Source organism: Ceratotherium simum, chromosome 23, assembly GCF_057802395.1.
Source record: "Ceratotherium simum simum isolate JZ-2026a chromosome 23, ASM5780239v1, whole genome shotgun sequence".
Classification (NCBI taxonomy): Eukaryota; Metazoa; Chordata; class Mammalia; order Perissodactyla; family Rhinocerotidae; genus Ceratotherium; species Ceratotherium simum.
Genome location: NC_141922.1, coordinates 17,423,232 through 17,439,669, shown reverse-complemented (window position 1 = coordinate 17,439,669; position 16,438 = coordinate 17,423,232). Strand labels below are relative to the sequence as shown.

The following is a 16,438-nucleotide window of genomic DNA, read 5'->3' as shown; positions in this document are numbered from 1 at the left end:
GATTCTTGTCAAATTTTACAAACTCTGATAGCCAATAAGGTAGTCAGGGGCCTCATGACTGTTGTACACTAGAATTATGTGGTGTGAATGTTCTGACAGATATGGGGGAGGGTGCTGGGGGAAATCACTGCTGCTGGGGATAATTATCATGATTTTTGCTTTCCCTTCCCATCAGCCAAAAGAGGGACCAATAGCGAAGCTCACTGTAACTCCACTCCAGCAAGCTCACAGCTCATGTTGTCAGTGCAACATGGTTTTCTACCAAAGCTAAAACTATAAGAAAAGACACTCATGCAGTTTTGTTTTATACCAATGAGATAACGTTTTTCTGGCTACCGAAAACACAAGAAACCAACATTTTCAGGTTGCAGAACGTCAGGATGTAGCATCTGAAGTCTGAACTTCCTGCTCAGCACACTCTGTGCAAGCTCAAGTATGAAACGAAACACACTTGGCTTGGAAAAGTCAAAGAAGAAGATTAGCGGTTGAGCGTTCCAAGAAAGGTAAGTGATGCACGATGACGTTTCCATCTTTCGAGAAGAAGGTAATCAACTTTGCAGTCAGGGAGCCAAGTGTGGCCTTCTATCCAAAAACTGCTAGAATAGCTTTGCAGAAGGCAGAACTATCCCAATTGATTCTCACTGTGTGTTAACAGGTAACAGCAGTAGTTAACAGAGCGGTTGTGGTGGTGGTGCTGGTTAACAAGACCAAGAATTCCATTGACTTTATGAAACTTTGAGACAAAAATTTGGGGGAAAATGAGGGCATTAAGCCACTGTTACTTCTTTCATTTGTTCTGGCAACAGCGAGATTAGTCTGTACAAGAATCGACCTCTGTTCATCCTCTTTTAGTCCTTATGGTTTTCACTCTGCTAAACAGGAAAATCAAATGCGAATTCATAAAATGGGAAAATCCGTACAACGCGCAACGGAGAGAGAACAAGCTCCATCCACCAGTCTAAGGGCCGATGGGGTTTTCCTTCTGATCCACAACTAATCCAAAGACTAAGGAGTGAGACCAAAATCATTATGGAATTCTTTCAACTGACCATATCACCACTTTCTGTTCAAAAGGAGCCATTCTAAGAAGTAAAGACTGGCTCTATTGCTCACATTACCATAAAGGAAAATGCCTTGTCCTGAACGCAGGAGCAGAGCCCAGCTTCACTTACCTGCAGACACTTGACTTGCGGGACATGGTGGTGCTGGGGGAAGAGGGTGGCGTCTGGTATGACCAACTGTAATCAGAGCCTTTCAAGTCCAAAATCACCTAAAGGGACAGAGCCAGGTGGGTAAGCAAGGTGCTGAGAAGGGAAACGTTACCTATCGAATCTTAAAACCCACCATAACATCAAAATTCTGCCATCATCAAGGGGTAAGGATTAAAGAAAAAAATGTTAAGGATTTTTTTTTTTTTGTGAGGAAGATCAGCCCTGAGCTAACATCTGCTGCCAATCCTCCTTTATTTATTTTTTTTTTTTTGCTGAGGAAGACTGGCCCTGGGCTAACATCCATGCCCATCATCTTCTACTTTATACGGGACACTGCCACAGCATGGCTTAACAAGCGGTGGGTTGGTGTGCACCCGGGATCTGAACCGGTGAACGCCGGGCCGCCAAAGCAGAGCACGCGCACTTAATCACTGTGCCACCGGGCCGGACCCAGGATTTTTTTTTAATTAAAGAACCACACTATTAAGCCATCAATGTCATAATCTTTTTTCTGTGACAAGCAAAAATATAATTAATGGGGGCGGGGGAAGAAACTATGAAATATCAGTCAAAAGAGAAAGATTTACAGTTACAGATTAACAATTTACAGAGCCACTTACACCCAAGGCTAGAATTTACAGGATTTTCGTCTTATAGGCCCACAAAGACAATAATGCTTTCAGGATTTGTTGATCTTGCATTTTAGCCACTTGATATTCAATGATCACTCGTGCCCTACTTGACCAGGCCTAGATATTTTAAAACTTGACAGAATCAAGAGCAGACCAATTCTTTCACAATTACTTCCAGGTCTTATCTCCTTTACTTGACAAAGAGCTACTTGGGTGTAAGGTCTCCCTTTCATTCATATAGTAGGTGCTCAGTAAATGTCTATTTATTGAGTGAATGCACGCATGCATTCTCATAAAAGCAATTTCACAGGATGAAAATATAAGCTCTCAAATTCGTCTTCTGAATTGGCTCTCCGAGCAGGTGATAAAAATTTTATACAAAGGGCAAAAGCCAGCATGTGATTCATCAGCTGTTCCCCCAAATATGTCTCTTCCCACTTGATATAGCGTTAATGTCACAAGAACCAAATGAATAAGCGTTAAAAAATGTCATCTTTTTCATAAGAGAGATCCTCATGCATTACTTAATTAGAATGAGAGAAATTCAGTGAGAATGGTTCACAATGATGACCAAGACACACCACTGTCATATTCCCAGGAGAGTTTATTTCTAGAAGGTAGATGAACATACTGGTTAAGAGCATGGGCTCTGGAAACTGACAGCATGGTTTAAATCCCAGTTCTACCAGTAAGTAGCTAGGTGAACCTGGTTAAGCCACTTCATCTCTCAGTGCCTCAAGGTCTTCCTCTATAAAGTGGGGATAACAGTGAGGATTAGCTGAGTAAGTCTATCTAAAGAACTTAGACAGTGCCTGGCACACAGTAGGTGCTCTATAACAACTAGTGATGATGATCACTATGTATCACAATGTGAAACATTGATATGATTTTAAATGGGATAATGCCACAGGGAACCCTCAGGACCTTGAATCTTTCTTTCCTTGGTTTGCTCTCCTAGTGCTTAACCCACAACTCCTACCTGTTCACTTGAGGAGGGCAGTTTATGAGGGTCCATGGTCAGGCTTTTCAGATCTTCTGATATGGTCTGAAGGTGAGTGATTTCCCCTAGCATTGAGATTTCTTCTTCCTGAAGGAAAGTAATTCACAATGTGTTATCATCATGAGTGATTCACTTCATTGTCTTGGTCCAACTGTTTATATTAGGGTCACTCTCTAACCCTTTCAACTTTTCAGAAAAGGTACCCAGGGACTTGTACATCTTTGCTGAAGGCACTACTGGCCCTTTCTTTTGGGAAATAGAAAGGAAAAAGAAATCTGTCATAATCACGGAGTGACTTGTGTGCCCTGGACAACGGTGAACAAACCAAAGCAAACACATGGGCCTCCCTCCAAGTGTCTGGGGGCTAGCAGGCCTGCTTAGATGGTCTGCCTGTGTATTCTCACAGGAACCTGCAGCACAGCCTCCCAACAGGCTGAGACCCTCCTCTGAAGTCCCTTGACTTTAGTGGATGACACGATTAGGAAGTGTTTTGGTCCAGATCTGAAAGATCCTTGTGACAGCACATGTGTATTCAATAGAGGCTAACTGCCTCCTTCTTTCTTGTTTTTTCCACCAACTTAATCAACGGCAAGTGAGGCAGGAACAGAGGACTATGGAAGAAACAGTCATTCACTTTACCAAAGTGCCAAGCTGGGGCTGTGGGCCTAGGCAAGAATGATCCATGGAAAAGTTCTATGCTCAGGGAACAACCCTTATTTGGGTATTTTACTAGGACCGAGGGAAAAGAGCTGGTGTCTCCTTATCGGCTTCAAGAATGGCTACAGCAGAAGTTCTCAATTATGGTATGCAAACGATTTCCTTAAAAAATAAGTCTGAATTGACTCATTGAGGCCCTTCCCATATTAATAACATGGTCACTTGCTATTCAGCCTGGCCAGTGGGTCTCAAAATCACCTGAAGGGCTTGTTTAAAACATAGATGACTGGGTCCCCACCCCCAAAGTTTTGGATTCAGCAGGTCTGGATTGGGCTCGAGAATTTGCATTTCTAACAGTTCCCAGGTGATGCTGCTGGCCTGGGGACCACATTCTGAGAACCACTCTGCTGGGGGAACAACTGGTGCTAAGAACCGTGAACAAGGAGGGGGCCGTGCGGCTATCAGCAACTTGCAGAGAATCACTGGTCTACAGAACTGATTCTAGCATCATGATTCCTGACACACAGCAGATTCCCAATGACTCAACGACGGATGGATAAAGAAAGGGAATCTCCTCCAAACTAGCAGTTTAAGCCTTCTGGAGCTTTCCATTAACTTACAATCACTGGCCGCAGCATAGAGATGAAAGTGCAGAATCGGCCACGTTCTTCAATCAAAGCCTTCCGGACTGCCTGTTTTTCTGTTTCTTCCAACAAGAGATATTTATCGTTGACATCTTGGAGCGCACTGTCCAACTGAGGCTGGATATCACCTCTCCCTGGAAACAAAACAAAGAGCCCCAAGTGTGGCTTGCTGAAACACCGGCTTCTGGAACAAATGCCCCTCTTCCCTCGGGTCCTTGCTGGAGTGGAAACCACAATTTTCCAGGACTTAAAAAAATTATTTATTTATACCCAGAAAGGATTTAAGGTAACTGTTTTTCTAGGACTAGCTATTTCCAATTTCCAATGCCAAAAGGGCATATTTATCCTGGTTTATTCATGACAAGGAAAATTTTCCAGGGTGACTCCTCGTGACTTGCCTTCTTGCCTTGTGCAACCTCGCAGAGCCTTCTGCCAACAAAACCCCAGGACATGGCAGCCAGACAGTATTCTTTCCTTTTAGAACATTCTGAAGAGGCTAAGGGGATGAACAAGGTGATGGCCTATAGACCTTTCCAAAAATGGGCACAGGCTGGCTTTGTGGGTCAACTTCAGTCAAAGGGCCTCTGTTTGGACAGAAGTTCCTGTCCCTGAAGACAAAGGAGGCAAACATCAGCTCTCCTTGCTCTGGGCGGCCCCTGGGAATCCTTGGCAGTTCGTTTAACTCCCTAGTGGAGAGTCCTGAATGCCCTTCCTGCAAAACAAGCCCAGCAAGGTCTCTGCTGGTGAAAAACTGAAGGTCGAGTCAGCGCTGGGCCTGGCCCATGCTCGGTCATTGTCTGGCCATGTCCACAGACCCCAGTTACGTGGAGGCAACCATTTCTAGAGTTTAAGACAGAGCATTAACCTTTTAAAACAACTCTAGAACTTGGTCAGCAAACTGTCTTCATAAATAAAGTTTTATTAGAACACAGCCACGCCCACTTGTTTACATATTACCTATACCCAATCCCACTACAACTGTGGAGTGAAGTTGTTGTGCCGCAGACCACATGGCCCTGAGACTCAAAATATTTACAGTCTGGCCCTTTATAGAATAAGTTTGCTGCATTAGAAGATAAACATGGGCAGTCACTGTGTCAGAGGGAGTGACCACTGCAAGTCGGATCTGTAGGCGGGGACAACGTGACCCACCGGGAGACCAGCTCTCAAGCTTCCACCCTGGGCTCCCTATGCAAGGGCTTCACCTATTACTCAAACCAGAGAAAGAATTTCTAAACTCCTTCAAGACAGGGGTGTGGACTCTCCCATCCCAGCCCTCAGTACAACGCCAAGTGTGTATACAGCAAGTGCTCAATAAATGTTTAATAGTTTTAAACACAGAATGTTAAAAATGGAGGTGGCCTGAGGGGTTATCCAAGGCAACCTGCTCATGTTTCAGTGGAGGTCAAGGTCTAGAGAAGGCAAGGGACTTGTTCAGGGTCATTCAGGGAAAATCAGAGAGCCAGGACAGAGCTCACACGGCCTGATCCCTCTAATGTTGGACTCATTCTCCTCTGCCCCACCGCCTCAAGCCAAATGAATGAATTCCATTCACCTCCTAGAAGGGGCCTGGCCAGGTAGTGTCTACCCCTCTTAAGAAGTTTAAATGCAGGGTGTCATCTGGTTTGAAAAAGAACAGGGGAAAAATTGACTTGAATGTAGGAGTACATTCCATATTTTCTCTCATAAAGGGATGAGAGAGCTTAATTTGGATCAAGAGGTGGTCAAGCTTCAGGAACATGCCAAGAGAAAAGGTCGCTGGATTTTAGTAAGGAAGAGGCGCTTCTTAGGCAGGGATAAAGTTCTAAGTTAGCACATCCAGGGAAAAGCACATGTAGTCAAAGGTCACCCTTGAAAATGCCTTAGATGGCCAGTAAAGCACAGTGAACACACTGCCTGTATAACGCACCAGTCAAGTGAGCACACATGCCTGATGGCTACAACAACACGCAGTACTGAATTCAATGGAGGGAGATTCTCCAACAATTACACTATAAAAGAAATTGCTGCTTAAGAAGTTTCAGTGTATTTTCAAGGTGACCCATCACCCACTCCTCTATTTAGTTACCATCGTACCTCAGGATAACTCTATCAGTTCCTGTAGTTTCTCCACCATTGCTTCAATTTCTTCCACCAGGATACAGGGGGAGTCACCCCACACATTAACCTGGCCACCAGACCATAGGTTTCACAAGTATTTTAGTGCACAGGAAACCTGTAAAAGCCTTCTCCCATTGTCTCCAGGGATTTGCCAGGGGACAAGAGCCCCATCTTGAGGACACCCACGGCCCTCAGACACAAGCTCCGGGAGGGAAGGCTGGGGCGACACCAGCCCTACAAAAATTGTGGGTTTTCTCTTCCTCTATTGTAAAATGCTGGCTTGTGCAGTTGACTCCACATACACCGAATGTGTACGTGATACAAGCTCTCTGGTTGTGAAGTTATGGAATGCTGTCAACACTCCCTGTTCTTCTGGATCCTGCCAAACAGTGAGGCCAATCTCAGGCCCTGCTGGGTGAGGCCGTGTGGTTTAGGGCTGGTCTAGAGGCCTTCTTTAAGCCTCTCAATCTCTTCTAGGATGTTCTAACTAATGAAATACAAAGGGCTGCAGACCAAGTCAGAATGTTCTTAACCTCAGTGGAGGAGGGTGGAGGGGAGTTGGGGGAGATAATAAAAACGCATAATGCCTCACCAAACCCACTTGGATGTGTTTTGATTATGGTAGCAATTTCTTTTAATATCAGCCTATAATTATAAGAAATTGGAAAAGTGTGTATCTTTACTTTCTTTCACAAGTTATAAGGCACATGTCTATCTGTAATTAATAACACTGACGTTTAAAAATATACCTACATTGGAAAGCAAAGAGACTAGAACCAAGTGTTAGCTAATCTGGTAAATATAAATTTAAATTATTCTATAATTACAGCAGTTATTTTAAATACGTATTATGTTATAATTAAAGGACTTTCAACTTGTAGTATTCTAAAATAAGTATAATCTGTAAAAATTGCTGTAATTATAGTCTTAGTGAGTACATTTACATTCAGAATATATCATAACCTAAAAACACAATGTTTATTTCTTAAATTCACTAACACAACATATAATTATACTTATAAAAAAAAACGACTGTGGAAGAAATTATTCCCTGTCCCAGTTGGATACACTGGCTTTAAGATGCAGTCATCTGTTTAGGACCACAAATTCAGAGTTTTATTGGTGCTGATTTAATGTACAAAAGCCCGTTCATTTCCCTCCCGTCAGCACTGTCATGAGCCCTCGCTGACTCCTCCAGCCAGGTCCTGGCCATTCCAGCTCCCACAGGCACCAAACTCCAGCCTCCTGTTTCACCTCTGCTATCGCCGCCTCACTGGGCCATCTTGATCTCTCACCTGGACAGCTGCAATGTCCCCTAATATGTTACCCTGATTGCATTTGGACCAGCTTGCTCAGAGCAGCCCACAAAATCATCACGTCTTGTCAATAGCTCCCATTGCTTTCAAGAAAAGTCCAACGTCCTTAACGTGACCTGCCCTGCAAAGCACGCATGGGTCAGCCCATCTACTCCCAGCCTCACGATTCTTAGACTACTCTCTCCCCTCTCCCCTTCTCTCCTCCCTCCACTTCACAGGCCCATCTCCAGGGTCCCTTCTCCATCCCACCTTCCTATATACCCTCACTCCTCCCCATCTTCGTGGTGCCTGTTCATCCTGCAGGTCTGGGTCCTTCAGGAAAGCCCTCCTCGAACTCTCATCAGATTAGGATTCTCTTACTTGATCTCAGAAGTTCCTTATACACATCCTTTGCGACATTCCTCCCAGTACTAATTTCATCTTTATTTCTCTAGTTCTTTGACGTCAATCTCCCCTAGTGATCGAGAAGCCCCACAAGGGCAGAAACCATGCATGTTTCTGCTCAGTACTGTATCTTCTCACCCAGCACACTTACCTGGAAGACAGGTACTCAAATATTTGTGAATGAATGAGGTACTGACAGAATAACTTGACCTGAGTTCGCTCATTGGCCTCAACCATGGTGCCCTTAAATGGCCTAACACTATAAAACTAGCAAATTCCAAGACCGCCAAGCAGCCAAAAGAAGGGAGGGGGGTGCCTTAAATGGGCTTTCCAAACAAAATTCCTGAGCAAAGAATTGCTTGTGACCTTTTCTGTAAAATCTAAGTCATCTCAGTCTTGAGAATTTTTTTCCACTGCCAGTTTCCAGGTCTTGGTTGTATTCATGCTGGAGAATTCTAATAAACAACCATCAGGAGCCCTTTCCTCCCCCAGGGGAAATCATATGATTATTCTCTTTACAGAAAACACTCCTGGGGCAAAGCGCTATTAATGGGCACCATGTCATGAGCCAAAGCTGCACCCCTGAAGGAGAAAGGATTTGATTTTTTTTTTTAATTAAGTAGAGAGACTTTACAAACCTTTCTGGAATGAAATGAAGATCCCATATCTTCCGAACATTTATATTTTATTTTCCTTAATCTTTACATAAATGTTCAAGGCAGGAATTAATACTCCCTTTTGACACAGGGGGAGACTGAGACAGAGGGAGGCAAAGTGGCTTGCATAGGGCCACTGAGCTAGGAATGGGCACAACCAGACCCCAACTCTAGGTCTTTCTCGTTTAGAAGCCCGCATTCTTTGTAGCTTCATGCTCCCAGCAAACATAAACCCTGGGAACAAGCAGCAAGGAGCTAAATGTTCTACGTGGTAGCAGCCTGATTAAAAAGCCAGTCAAGTGCACTTCGTGTTATCTGGAACCTCCCAGCCTCTTCATAAACACATTGCAGCCCACACCTGAGCCTCACGGCTGAACCAAGTCAGACGCCTGTCTCAGGCAGAGGGCTTTCCAGTAGGGAAGAACCAACCCAGGAACACCAGGCCAAGACCATTGTCAGGAAAACATCCAAAGTCATCTCTTTTTCCTGAGACAGACGTACGGGGAAGCCATTAGCATCCCACAAAATGACTTCCATCTGCCTCTGACACACACACAAATACTGTATTTCACTCTAAGGTGCCCACTTTTTCACATTTTTACACCTCACAAATCAGGATGTGTCTTATAATCAGTGGTATGTCATAGTTTAATTAGCAGGGTTTTTTTTCCTTTTTTGTGGTCCAGAAAATAACGCTGCATATTACAACTGATGGGGTCCTAGACTCAATGAAATACAGGATAGAAATACTGAAATACGGGATATAAATGCAGAAATGGACATTCAAGCTGACGCTGGAGATTAGAATTTGGAATGAAAAATTCTCTTTTCCGACCAAAAGAAAACGTCCTTATTATCCCAATGTAAATCTTCTACTCTCACACCCTGCAGCACTTTTTAATTGATTCCCAAAAGTGAAAACAACAAAAAATCAAAAGAAAGATAGATTTGATAAGACTGGAGGCTTTTTGACTTAAAAATTTTCAAACACACTCAATTTCTTTCTTTATTCTTTCAACATGCTGTGCCTCAGTTTCCACTTGTCTGGGAGCTGTGAATAATAATAGTACCTAGCTCACATGGCTGTTGTGAGACCAAATGAATGCATCCATACGAAGCATTCAGCACAGCACCCAGCACGGGGTGAGCACTTGGTCAGTGTCGGGCGCCATCAGTGGCCACAGAGGCATCTCTGAAGTTGTCCTTCTAACACTGGGCACCTCAGCAGGGGACAGTATGCAGGGCACATCGGGTTTCTTAAAAATGAGCTTTCAGCTCGAGGTCCTCTTTGACGGACAGAAATGCAAAAGATCCCATAATCCTTTCACCAAAGGCGCGAGTCTCGTCATCAAGATTTGCTGGTCCCTGAGCAATCCAATCAGCCATTTACCAAAGCAAAGAATACAAGACAGCTCAGAGAACAACCAGAAAACGTCCCGTGCCGATCTACGGCTCACCACCCGGGGTGTCTCGAAGACAGAATCCTCAGGTCACTGAGACGATGCCTCCTCTGTGGTTAAAGAAACGCTCTGCCATCCGTCACCCGGTTGCCTGATCCAGAAACCTGCCAGCCCCTTCAGCTCCTCACTTCTCGCACTCATTTCTCCTGAATAGCTCTTGAGTCATCCACCTCTCTCCAGAGCCCTGGCCACCGTTATCTCTTGCCTGGACAACAACAGCCACTTGGTAACTGGGTCTCCAGCTGGGCTACTATCTAATCCAAATACACACAGTAATGATGGAATTTTCCGGAAGCCAAGAAGTCTTCAAGGGCTTCACCACAGTCCTGAAAGTCGTCTTGAATGTGGTAAAAAAGCCACGATCAGGTCCCTGGCTCCTTCCGGCTCATCCTGTCGCTGAGGGAAGATGGCAGAGCCACTCCCATCTGCGTAAGGTCTCGAAATACAGCACATTCTTCCATCTTCCCTCGGCATGGGGAAACACACGTTCTTCCCCAACAAAGCCCTGCTCCTGCTCGGGACTGGCATCCTCCCCATTACCACCCAATCCCGTCACTCCAATATTAACGAGATTATCCAACTCTGAGAATAACTTCCTAATTGTCTGTAGCCATCCTCATGGGGCAGCTCCAGGGGGGCATGACTATATACTGTTCATCACCATATCCCCAGAATCGAGCACATGCTATGACCCGCAGCAGGCACCCATCAATATTAAACGAACGAAACCCACCACCAGCTCCCAGCCACACTGATTTTCTGTGTACCTTCACACACACTCTGCCTCCTCCTGGAACGCACTCACTTCTTTTCCCACTCCACCCTTTCTCTACAGAAGCTCTCAATTCAACTTTTAAGAGTCTGCTTAAGTATCACCTCCTCCTAGAAACCTTCAGCTCCCCCAAGGAAAATCCAGCCTCTGTACATCCACAGTATTCTCTTCACAAAGAACTGGATCGTTTACGCTGCCAGGTCATAGTTGTCTGTACGATGTTAGAATGCTGCGGTATGATAAAATATATATACATACACACACATTTGGTCTTTGCCACAGTTCCTGCCCGGCACAGAACTTCCAAAACCCTTAAAACTTCCTGACCTGTAGACGCGTCTTTGTTATGCCAACGAGGCGACTCAGTGGAGGGGAGAGGAAGCTGGAGAGATATAGGATGGGGGATGGTTGCCCCAACCACATGATTAGAGGGTTGGAACTTTTGGCCCCAATCCCTAACCTCTAGAGAGGGAGAGGGGCTGGGGTTTGAATTCAATCACCAATGGCCAATGATTTCACCAATCATGCCTACACAATGAAGCCTGGATAAAAACTCCTGAACAGCAAGCTTCCTGGTTGGTGAATATATCGATGTGTTGGGAGGGTAGTGCGCCTGGGGAGGGCATGGAAGCTCTGCACCCATCACCACGCCACCTTGACACCCACTGTATCTCTTCACCTGGGTGTTCATTTGTATCCTTTACAATAAACTGGTAATTGTCCTAAGTACAGTCATGCATCGCTCAACGATGGAGATACATTCTGAGAAACGCATCGTTAGGTGATTTTGTTGCTGTGCAAACATCAAGAATGTACTTACACAAACCCAGATGGTGTAGCCTATTACACACCTAGGCTGTATGGTACTAATCTTATGGGACCACCATCATATATGCGGTCCGTTGTTGACCAAAACGTCATCATGTGGTACGTGACCGTATGGTGCTTTTCCTGAGTTCTGTGAGTCATTCTAAAGAATTATCAAACTTGAAGGGACTTCAAAGGAAACCTTGAATTTGAGGTTGGCCAGGCAGAAGTGCGAGTAGCCTGGGGCTACTTGTGGCTGGCGACTGAAATGGAGGAAGTCTTGTGGGACTGAGCCCTTAGCCTGTGGGGTCTACACTAACTCTGAGTAGTTAGTGTCAGAACTGAATTTAACTGTAGTCACCCAGTTGGTGTCAGAGAATGGATGGAAGGACATAAACGCCTTTGCCATCCTGGGGACAACCTGAGGGTGGAGACTACTTTTGCCTCCTCAGCCACCAACAGGGAGGCACAGAGGAGGTTCTTCATACCTATTTCCTGAATGAATGAAGACATGCTTGCTTCACAGAGCTCGTCTGCAGTAGTCATGGAGAATGTTCATGAATGAAAGAGAGGCACCAGATGTGAATCAATTCGCCCTGAAAACATTCTGTCATGCACCGCACCATCCATTTAGTGTTCTCTGGGTACATAAAAACCATATTGTGCCAGGAATCAATACTGCAAGCAAGTTGTCCTTTAAATACTCTGCCTTTTCGTATTTGGTCAAAATTAATGCTGAGAAAAGCACTGGGCTCCTGCTGTGCCCTCCCCTCCCCTCCCCCACTGTAAATATCTCCTCCTTGGCTTCTGAATGCAGCCACAGGGAAGCCAGGTGCCCCACACCTTGACACCAGTCTCACTGTGAACAGGGACATTTCAAGGTGTTTGGTTCAGCTTCTGGATTCAGCCATTGCAACCCGAGTCCCAGGCAGGCACTCGATGAACTGTGTCGGGTGAGGCTTTCCCAGAGACCAGTTCTGCAGAGGAAGGGAGTTCGCAGCTCTGGGCCTCCGGTGGATCTCTTTGGCCTGTTTTTACCTAGAATTCTCAGTTATGACATATGGCTAATGAATCCCCCAGCTTCCGAGGACGACATGCTTTCATCTCAAATGCAATAGCACTTTGCAGAAGCTTCCAGGGTTAAATTCCAGCGTCTCTACTGATCACAGTCAGGAACAGTTTCCTGAATGTCACATGAGTTCTAAAAAGTAAAATTCTACCATTCCTGCTTCCACTAAGATGGAAGGAATTGGGCTGCCCCTTTGGCATGCTTTTCCCCATCAGCCCGCCAGCACTGGGAGCAGCCTTGCAGGGCTGGCTGCTCCCTTCTCCCTCCTCACTCATCTGACTGCTCTGTCTGGGGTTTCCCAGGGCCAAAACATATGTCACACTGTGACTCTCTAATGCACACTCATTATTAAAGAGTCCTTCCCTGTCCACCTCACTCAGGTTTCCCATTAAGACTTGTACCCATTCAATTATTTCCTGCATAATTAAACATGCACGCTCCTATAATGCCTTTCCCAAGCCTGCAATGAGGTAGTGACTCAACAATCTTGCCCGCTGTGTTACTGTTGTATCGAAATGCCCAGAAAGATCACAGGGCTGCGAGTGGACAACCTCTCAAGGCCGAAGCCATCACCTGTCTGCATTTAGAGCCACTCCTGACTTCAGAGGAACTTTTCCAGCTTGAGTTCCCACAGAGAACAATCATCCGTCTAGGCCCGAAGTACACTTCCACCATTTGCACTGGTGTGGCCATCAACACCCCCGCAGGGATCCCCACAGGAGCGAGTGCAAATGTGGGTGAGAAAGGCAGCCTGGAACTCCGGGCAGGAGGCCGGAACCTCCTGCCACCTTACCACAGTATTTAGGAAAGATCATTATTTTAGTTGTCACTTTGCAGACAGCTAACAAGCACTAGTTGGGGAAGTGACTGTGGAAAATATTCAGAGGAGATTTCTAGGTGTTGCCACCTCCCTTCCAGGGCAGGGTCTGGAAACCTGGATCGCCAGAAACAATAGAGTGGGCCAGTCTCAGCTCCATCCTGACTCCAGCGGCCCAGTGGCCCAGCAACTCCTGACAACTTCTGGAGGCACACCCACGACAGACATGGTCCACTGTCCCACAGGTCTCCTTGTACCGGCCACACCACCTTCTGAGCAGTCCATCTGTTTCTTCCTGGCCTCTTCTACTTGGCAGTAGGAACAGGGCAAAGGAGCCTCTGCCTTGTGCTGGGCAAGAGAGCCAGGCGACCCACTAACACATAGCTCAGATTTTAGATTTTTAGGTGGAATTCCCTCTGGGGAAGGGGGCTCCTATACTATTCCTTTCAAAAACCAAAAGAGGTGGTTGGAGGGACCCAGACACACTCGGTTTTTACCACTGAGGCAGGAAGAACAATCCACTCATTGACTGCAGGTTTCAGGGACATTCTGAGAGTGGTTTCTGCCAGTTCTGTAAGCACAGAAGAAACACATAGGGGGACGTCTGCATACGCCTGACGTGGCCAGGGACGCATGAACCACTGTGCACTATGAAAAGGATTCAGCAGTGCACAGGCTTTTTCCTTTCTTGGCACGTAAGAAAGGATGGATGATGGGAGGAGAAGTTTACTCGAGTTTGGGGTAGTCAAGCAGAAATAGGCCCAGTGATAGAACCTTCTAGAGGCAGGTCGCTGAGGTTGAGCAGTGGGGGTCACTGTGGTTCTCATATGTGCACAGTCCACCTGTGGTAGGACTAACAGCCCCCCGAAAGCTGACTTAGGGCATCATACACACTTGCCCTCAGGGCGCCCCTCTGTGCATGGCCATCCTTGGAGCCCCCATCTAAATGGTGACAGCCATGTCCAGGCACACGCTGTCCCCTCTACCGTGAACATCTCTCTCCCCATGTTCTACCTGCTGACCCCTTTCCATCTTCCTCATTATCACCTCCCACCCCAAGCTTGGCTGGGTTACTTCCTCTCGGCCCCATTGCTACACCCTCTACACACCCATCCCAGCTGAGCACACCAAATTAAACTAGTTGGTTTGCTTCCACCAGAGTCCCAAATCCTTGAGGGAGCATTGTACCCTGGCTCGACCCATTTTATTGAGCTATAAATCCCTTCCCTGTGGAGGCCCCAGCCATTGCTTACACAGGGACCTGGGGTTCAAGGTAAAGCCTTCTAACTAGACCAAAGGAGAGTTCCATGGATATATATATATATTTTTTTTTTTTTCTCTTGTTAAACCAGAACATTTTAACTACCAATGAAACTTTGTTAAAATATAGAAGTCCAGGCTCAAAAATGATCTAAAACTTGTAAAAAAAAATTTATGAGGGCTTCAAACCATGGAACTTCCCTATGTCTTTATACCCAAGTTCACTGCTATTTATTATATGTCATTGTGGCTTAGCCCTGTGAATGAGCCCTGGCAAGAGAGAACTAGAGGGGCCTGTGGAGATTTTTCCTGACTAAGATGAGCAGAATCTAAGTTACAGAGCAAAAAGCCGTGTGGCTTCTTCATTCATCCTAACCCTCCTGTCCATCATTTAAAACAAGTAAAATGTCCCGTTTACTCCATAGACTGACTCACTCCAGGCTCTCAGCAAAGGCTCTAGTAGAACTCTGTGTCCTACAAAGGCCACAGATTGTCCACTTCCCTTCATATGAAATGTCTAGAATAGGCAAATCCCTAGAGACAGAAAGCAGAGGAATGGCTGTCAGGGGCTGGGGGCAGGGAGAATGGAGTCAAAGGCAGGGAGTATCTTTTGGGGGTGATGAAAAGGTTCTGAAATTAGATAGTGGTGATGGGTGCACAACATTGTGAATGGACTAAAAGCCACTGAAATGTACACTTTAAAATGGTTAAAATGGCGAAGTTTACATTACATGAATTTTATTACAATAAGTAAAAAAAGTGGCTGTCTTACCTTCCTTCCAAAGGTAAACTAACAACTGTTCAAGCTGTTTCATAACCACAACACTGAGGACTGGAAAGGATCGTCATTTTTAAAGTTCGGGGACAACTAGCCCAATGTCACCATGAGGGGAAGCAGAGGTACAGCTGTGTCCCCCACGACCGTGGGCTATCCTGCCCCCACCTGTCAGGGGAGACCTGTGCAGTTTGTGTTTGTTGTAGATAACAAAATCCAATTCAGAAACCTCTCTGGAGCTGTTCAGTGAAAATGCTCAGAGAACACGGGGCACACTCAGGCGAGATAAACCACACGGACACCTCACAGACAGACCTCTCCGAGACAGAGGGACAGCCACAAGACTCCAAAAGCGATTGGAAGGTTTAGTAGCAAAATCACCCACAGAATGAGGTTCAACATTTAGTCAAGAAGAATCATTTTGATTATTGAATTTGAAGATTTGATATCTTTGAAATGAAACATTTCATAAACTCTGCTGAAATAAGAAATACTTTAGTTCTTTTTTTTTTTTTTAATGAATTATTCGTTTTGGAAAGAACTTTATGGTCCTGGGGAGACAAAGATATTTTGCAAGCTTAATACAACCAAATCCAATTTGGGGATTATTTTGAGGAGTTATTTAGTGTAGCTCCACATGTTCTGTTTGTGATATAAATACACACATACATATATACTTAGCCATATATATGTATAAACATATTTATTTCCTCTGGAAAGGAGGGTTTGAGTCACTCTGTATTTCTTCTTTCCCTGAGTCTAATACTGAATTACAAGGATGCAAAGGCACTTAGAATGTTGCACCAACCCTTTAAAGGGCCAAACATCAAAGAAAGAAAATGATCGAAACACACACACACACACACAATTTTCTTAAA

The 16,438-nt window shown here is 45.3% G+C and overlaps 1 protein-coding gene across 10 annotated transcripts in view; it reads right to left on the bottom strand.

Annotated features, from left to right (window-relative positions):
• MTSS1 (MTSS I-BAR domain containing 1) overlaps window positions 1–16,438 on the bottom strand; it is a 161,103-nt gene that overhangs the window by 13,199 nt on the left and 131,466 nt on the right. For all 10 annotated transcript variants that reach the window (XM_087447469.1, XM_014787973.2, XM_087447465.1 and 7 more), the window contains 3 exons: window positions 4,121–4,278; window positions 2,823–2,930; window positions 1,173–1,270 (listed from right to left, as the gene is read on the bottom strand). In XM_087447469.1, the coding sequence (XP_087303595.1) occupies window positions 1,173–1,270; window positions 2,823–2,930; window positions 4,121–4,278 (364 nt within the window). The remainder of the gene's footprint in view (window positions 1–1,172; window positions 1,271–2,822; window positions 2,931–4,120; window positions 4,279–16,438) is intronic.